This window comes from Lactuca sativa, chromosome 2 (genome assembly GCF_002870075.4).
Source record: "Lactuca sativa cultivar Salinas chromosome 2, Lsat_Salinas_v11, whole genome shotgun sequence".
NCBI classification, from domain to species: domain Eukaryota; kingdom Viridiplantae; phylum Streptophyta; class Magnoliopsida; order Asterales; family Asteraceae; genus Lactuca; species Lactuca sativa.
Window position 1 is genome coordinate 190141657 of NC_056624.2, and position 7384 is coordinate 190149040.

At 31.1% G+C, this 7384-nt stretch overlaps 2 protein-coding genes across 3 annotated transcripts; both read right to left on the reverse strand.

The window, feature by feature from the left end:
* Positions 1–1293: 1293 nt before the first annotated feature.
* On the reverse strand, positions 1294–2344 carry LOC111901483 (uncharacterized). Its single transcript, XM_023897353.1, has 3 exons — positions 2082–2344; positions 1620–1992; positions 1294–1527 (listed from the first exon to the last, which is right to left on the reverse strand). Exons 1-3 carry the CDS (start codon positions 2342–2344, stop codon positions 1294–1296), a joined length of 870 nt encoding a protein of 289 aa, XP_023753121.1.
* Positions 2345–4648: 2304 nt separating this feature from the next.
* Positions 4649–7068, reverse strand: LOC111901423 (uncharacterized). 2 transcript variants are annotated; one of them, XM_023897272.3, is made up of 8 exons: positions 6835–7068; positions 6164–6246; positions 5780–6024; positions 5631–5712; positions 5492–5551; positions 5274–5381; positions 5099–5144; positions 4649–5006 (listed from the first exon to the last, which is right to left on the reverse strand). In XM_023897272.3, exons 2-8 carry the CDS (start codon positions 6233–6235, stop codon positions 4810–4812), a joined length of 810 nt encoding a protein of 269 aa, XP_023753040.1. In that variant the 5' UTR covers positions 6236–6246; positions 6835–7068; the 3' UTR covers positions 4649–4809. The 2 variants fall into 2 exon arrangements, with proteins under 2 accessions (XP_023753040.1, XP_023753039.1); XM_023897271.3 differs by having other exon boundaries at positions 6780–7067.
* Positions 7069–7384: the final 316 nt, after the last annotated feature.

Sequence of the window (7384 nt, forward strand, 5' to 3'; positions counted from 1 at the left end):
GTCAGTAAACTGTTAATATGAAACACAATAAATTAATAATATATAGGTTTTCCTCAAAAATAAAGAAATAAGATCTCAATTAGAATATGTGAAACAAGGGCTAATACTGTTAAATAAACTAAATGCCTAAATCAAAACACTAACATATTTTTTTATAAACGACAAATTTAATCTACTCTTAAATTACTCATATTTTTTGAACAACAAATTTAAACTATTCATAAATTACTTATAAGACCTTAACAATGAAGAACAAATACCATTAGACCGAAGCTCTTTATACAACACATTTTTATGGTTGGACATATGGTTGTTCTCCCAATTAGATAGGTTATATTCTCAAACACGGAAAATAACTATAGAAATTATGCCATAATGTTGGACTTCATTTTATCTATCCAAAGGTGATAAATAAACAAGTCAAAAAAAATTATTATTGGGTCATGTCGCAAATAATATCAGCTAATGCAAGTTCTAACACCAAATATCAAACATAATTATTATTTTTTTGCCAGGGTCTTATAACAGTTAACAATCAATTTTCATTTTTTGAAAACAATGTATAAATATATAATGATTAATATTATAATACGTATATAACTATTTGCTTTTATTAAAAGACAACACAAAACTATATGATTTTAGTAAATGTCCTCTGATTCTTGTCAACATCATTTATCAAAGATAAATGATGTTGTTGCTTGGTATAAGAAAGCTAAGACTAATGAGTGTGGACAACTAGTTAAAGTGTGTTATTACATCTAAAAATTATCACCTCACATGTCATGTTATTGTGGTTTTATAACACCAAATAGAGGAAATTGACAACTAGTTATAACATCTTTAACTTTCCATGTCATCATTTCTTTTTTTATTTTATTTTTTTCGATTTATTTTTTATTTTTAAACAAAATTAATTAATTAAAACATCTTATTTAAATAAAACATATTTTTTTTAATTAAACATAGATTTTAAAAAACATTACGAAAACATAATATTTAAAAAAATTACATTTTGCTCTTAATTTATTCATTTTCATTTCCATCGTACATAAAATCAACCAAATTCTCTCGAAGTTGTCTATGTTTTCGTGCGTCTTGAATATCTACGACTCTATGTAAATATTTCGCTGTCTCGGGTTGAAATTACATATGTCTGGGCTCCAAAGCCGAATACTCCGCAATGTTCCGTTCTTTATCTTCAATCACCATGTTATGCATTATGATACATGCATACATAATATCTTGTAGAACTTCTAACTAATATGGTCGTGTTGCATGTTCAACTATGTGTCATTTCGACTTCAGAACTCCAAAAGCACGTTTCACATCCTTACGTGCTCCTTTTTGTTTTCTCTTGAACAATTTTTCTCTTGATGTTACTGGGTGTCGAGACGTCTTCACGAATGTGGAATATGCTGGATATATTTCATCCGTAAGGTAATACCCAAACTTATACTCATTTACATTCACTGTGAAAGGAGCATCTGGTGCCTTTCTTGACGAAATATCGTCGAATATTGGTGACTGATCAAGAACGTTCACGTCGTTATTCGAACCGCAACCCCGAAAAAAGCATGTCAAAACCATAAATGTTGGGACGCAACGGCCTCCAATACCAACAAAGGTGTTCCATGCTGACCACTTGCGTATTGGCCTTTCCACGCCACGGGACAATTTCTCCGGTCCCAATGTGTGCAATCAATGTTTCCTAGCATACCCGGAAAGTCATGTCTTTCTTCATGCGTCGCATATAGTTGTTGTATATCATTCAACGAAGGTTTGCGCAAATAAACGTCACCGAAGGTTTCGACAACACCCCTCACCAATCTATACAAACTTTCTCTTGCAGTTCTCTTAGACATTCTCATATAATCGTCAATCGAATGAGGCGACTCTCTCATTTCCATAAGCTTAATTGCAGCAACACATTTCTGCAACCCTGTGAATCCTCGCTTACGTCTAGCATCTCTCGTTTGGAAAAATTCATACCTAAACGTATATTTAATATGTAAAAGCTATATTTGAAAAAAAACAATGTACGTAAATAATGTAAAAGCTATATTTGAAAGAAACAATACCTGTTTTCCAAGGCGTTGGCTATCCGAACAAAAACATTTTTCCGCAAACGAAACCTTCTTTTGAAATCGCGTGGCTGGTAGACACAATCATCTGCAAAATAATCATGAACTAAATGTATGTGCCCTTCTTCGTGATCTCTATTTAACGTTGCATGCCTGGCTAATATAGGAGCTGGATTTGGTTGTAGTAGCACGTTCGTGCAATACTCGTACATCATAGAGACAAACATATCATCGTCATCACTATCATCGAACAGATTCATATTTTTTTGAAATGTTTTGAAAGTATATGATTTTTTTTAAATATTACCATTTGTCAACTATAAAGTGAATAAATTGAAAAAATGGAAACGCGTAATCGTCCGTTGCAACCAAAACAAAGCACCACATAACGACCCGGGGGGTCCCCCCTTGGTAACGTCATGGAGGTAGTGCCACCTAGGCAATAACACCCCTCGACGGGCCCGTACCGAGTAGTCTAAAAAAGAGACTTTTAATATTGAAAATTGACTTTGAGACGATGATAATATTTTAAAATTGAGAAATTATGATTAAAATAACAATGAGATGAGAATGTATTTTTGTCTTGTAGTAAAACATATGAAATAAAATCTGAAATTTTTGTTTTTAGACAAAGAATGATCGATTTCCTTACCATAGTAATCTAAAAAGTTCCTATTCCTTTGATTTTGTCAATCAAAAACATAATTTTTATTAGAATTTACATTCAAACTCCTTAATATTTGCTAATTGCTACTTTAATTTATGCTAAAACACTAATTTTTTTTTCCATTTTCTCTCTGGCACTTTATTGTTATCCAAACAACTCAAGTATAGCATGACTTGTTTTTCTTTTATACAAATAGATATTCACATCAACCATTTTTATATACAATATGAATTTTAATATTACATTAACTCTCTTTTGACATGTGTATTTTTTTTTTTGAACCGTGGAGTAAAATATATAAAAAAACGCCGAGTAAGAAGCTAGAGAAAAGTTACAAGGAAGCTACACTCAATTGTGGATTACAAAGCTAACAATCTCACAACAATTTGCACTTTTTACGCCTATTACAAGCCCAAAATAAAGGAAGAAACTATGTCTATCAAAAATAATTTCTCCGTTCCAAAAATAGTCTTTATTCAGGAAATTCCAAAGAACCCAAAAAGATGACATAATAATCGCTTCAAACGTCTGTTTAGAAATTGTAGGTAATGAAGACGACTCTGTCCAAGATAACAAAGTATCAACCGACCGAACCTAAGGCAATGAAACTTGCCACCAAAGAGCCACTCGGGACCAAATCGATGCGATTAAAGTGCAATTAGCAAAAATATGACTAGAAGAATCCCCAAATTTGTAAACAAACAAAGCAAAGCATGAACTACAAAGCAATTCATTTATCCCGCAAATTCAAACGAGTTGGAGACCTATCCATCACAATCCTACAAATAAGGACATTCACTTTAATAGGAATAAAACTATTCCATCCGGTATTATTCACATATAACTTGTGAGGAACAAGACATTCACTTTAATAGGAACTAGACTTATTCCATCTTGACATGTGTATTATTTACATATAAATAACTTATATATCCAATTTTTATTTATCGCTTGTAGGTTATTCACATGAGGTGGTATAAAAGTTACATATGTTAGTTACATTTGAATAACCCCATTGTTGTAATACTAATGCGATACAAATGTTATTGATATTAAAAAGAAAACATATATATATATATATATATATATATATATATATATATATATATATATATATATATATATATATATATATATATATATATATATATATATATATATATATATATATATATTATGAATGTTGATTTTTTTCCTAGATAAATTAAGTGGAAGTTTTAATTGGTACCTATATTAAAATTGCATTATGTTTCTTTTTCATAATTAAATCATGTTATTGTCATCATTATTTTAGTCAATTTAGTTTTTTGTAATCTAATGGTTTTAGATTACATGGGAACGTATGTCATTGTTTCACTTGTTCTTCTTCTAACTTATCAATGAGAATGACAAATTTTATCTCGTTATCAAGTTCCAGTTTCTTGTTACTTTCAATTCTCCTCAAATTCAGTTCTCAATTTATGCAATATGCAAGTCAACTGTAGATGGATGGTCATTTTCGACGATATTTTCATTCTGACCCTCTCGCTTCTTTTGACCCAGTTTGATTTGGTTAAGCATTTAAAACAAGAAAAACACTAATAATTAAAATATGAAGCTTTAGTTTAGTCAAAGATATTATAACTTATAAACTAAACACTTAGTGCATTATTGTTGTTGCTTCCAGGAAGTTATTTGCAGACAATTTATGATAAAAAAAATATTAAAAAAACAAAAAAATAAGATTAGAAAGGGACTTTTAAATTCTGTATCCCTAGTATTGGCAGGCTGTAACCATTATCATGCTGTCATCCAAAGATCCTAATGTTTTCCTAATCTTTTTTAATCCATATCATAAACGCAATGCTTCAAATATTTAATTACAACAAACATATCTTTAAATAATTCAAGCCCCAAAAAAAGTAAACTGATCTTTTGGACATATTCATATGAACCCAGTCGGTGCAAATAGTTAATGATGATTATATAAAATACAAAATTTTAGATACTTCTCATTCATTAACTATGTTTATTCCAAAACATGTGTGTACTAGCGTTTATGCATAAGGTACATATGTTTTATGCAGCAAGGAGACGCTTCTCTTCCTCCTCAAGTCTTTTTAACCATCTGAATCCAAGATCACTTCCTAATCTTGCAGCATTTTCAAATTGTTCTCTTGCCAATTGGATTGGATTAGCTTCACCTGTTTTCTTCCTTAGTTTCCTCCCGTTTTTTATTAGATTAAACTTTGTTAGAGATGTAGGAACTTCATAGCCTGTTCACACACAAAAAAAAAAAAAAAAAAAATCCATATGAATTAGCATAAACAATAATGGAAAGAAAACAGAAACTTTAAAGGGGGGATACCTCTAAGAAGAAGGGATCCATATGCAATTGCTGCCCCAGCATGATCCTACACATATGTAAAAAAAAAAAAAATTATAGTTTGACTTTTGAGGTAAATATGGATACATTTTAATTACCTCAGTAGAAATAGTAAAGTAGATTGGTATGACTTATGAGTTGTTATATTATTATATACCTTCTCTGAAGCTCTATGAAAACACCATATTGCTGAGGCAACATCTTTCTTAACACAGTCACCTGTTAAATAGACAGCTCCCAGAAGGTATAGAGCATCCGGTTGCAACTACAACATTGTTACACATCAAACCCGATTAAGTTCTAAACAAAAATATATTTTTAAAAATTAAAAACAAAATTGTTTGGTAATTAATAATTATGTCTTTAGTGACATACCTGGTCTGCTGCCTTCTCCAAATAATAAAAAGCTTCTTGATCCGTGTCAACACCTTCATTCTGTTTATAAATTAGTTTATGGTAAAAAATTTAAGTTAATTAAAAGAAGATAACTATTAAAAAAAAAAAAAAAAAGAACCTCGATTCTTAAATTACGACCCAATTCATATTGAGCATCTGCATCACCCATATTTGCAGCTTCGACCAATAAAGCAGCTCCTCTGTTGCAAAATCAAGAAATTATTATTTTATATTTATATAGGGAGATAATTTAAAGTGGTTACTTACATGGCTTTACATTGGCCAGGGACATGGTATTTAAGGTGCAATCTGGATAACCAATATCTGGCATGAGTGTTTGAGTTATCAACTTCTAGAGCCATTTCAAAGTTATCTTTTGCAGTGTTAAGGTGAGGAATGAGTCGTTTATCTCTGGGCTCACAATAATCAATCACTCTATCAACCTCCTTAAGTGCATTCCACCCTTTTGCAATGTACTCCATTGCCATCTTGTTTCTACTGTGGAGTCCTCGCTGCATTTTGCATAAGGGCATTTTAGACATTATTATATCAATGGTGATGGTGAAACAGTATTATTAATTTATATGTCAGAGTCAAATACTCAAATTGTTGCATTGTTTTGGGGTATGGAGAGTGTGTAGTAGTTAGTACCTGTTGAATGAATTGCACATGATTGAGAATGTTTTGTGTAGAACGAGCTCTCAAAACCAATGACTTCAGCATTTTCACAGATCCTGAAACCAATAAAGATGGTGCTGATAGGATTGAGAATGTGTATGGGAAATCAATTCTTTAAGCTAGATAAGTTGTTAGAGGCATTTCTACAAACAGGTGGTGTGCACCATGAAAAACATGGGGAACTAATCTTGGTAGCGTGGATACTAAGTACTAATTCGCTTGAACTAATAAGTATTCATGTCTAAGTATCGGAAATCAATCATTTAAGCTAGATAGGTTGTTACAGGCATTTCTACAAACAGGTGGTGTGCACCATGAAAAACGTGGGGAACTAATCTTGGTAGCGTGGATACTAAGAACTAATTCGGTTGATCTAATAAGTATTCAAGTCTAAGTATCGGAAACCAATCATTTAAGCTAGATAAGTTCAATTCCTTGGGCGAGCGAACGATAAGCTGTTAGAGGCATTTTTACAAACACATGGTGTGCACCATGAAAAGCTTAGAGAATTAATCTTGATAACATGAATAACGAGTACCAAGTCCATAAAATGAAAGAAAACCATCAAAAACAAGGAGGAGTATCATACGAATTTGGAGACAGAGATCGTATGAACTCCAAACCGATAACGAGAAGCTCGGTACCTTCTGGGTAACTGAAACAAGTCTTTACACCTTCCTAGTCATGAAGACAATGAAATTAAACGAACCCAAAATAAGCACAAGGGGTCTAAATTAAAATTAGCGAAAATGTCTAGATTTTAGAAGCCTGGTTCGTAAATTTCATAAAAATATATTTTATGTTGGTCATGTTTTCATTTATGGTTTTGATTCATCAATCATCATTATAAAAATAAGGTATTTTGATTTTTATATTTTCAACTTATAACTAAAATGAATATCATAATGAAATTAGAAACATAAAATTAAAAATCTAACTTTTAAGTGGATGAATATAAATACAATATATTTTACATTATTTAAACTAACAGCCATATTATCAGATGTTTTCTTTCTTCATTGAGATTAAGCATTCAAGTTTTATTAATGACACTCGTGACATATTTCTTCCCAAACCTGTCACATGAACTATCCCTCTTGAACTATAGTTACCATACACAGTTTTTTATTTAATTAATGGGCTATCAAATCATATATATTATTTATGAGGGGTTTTTTTTATGTACCCCAAAAT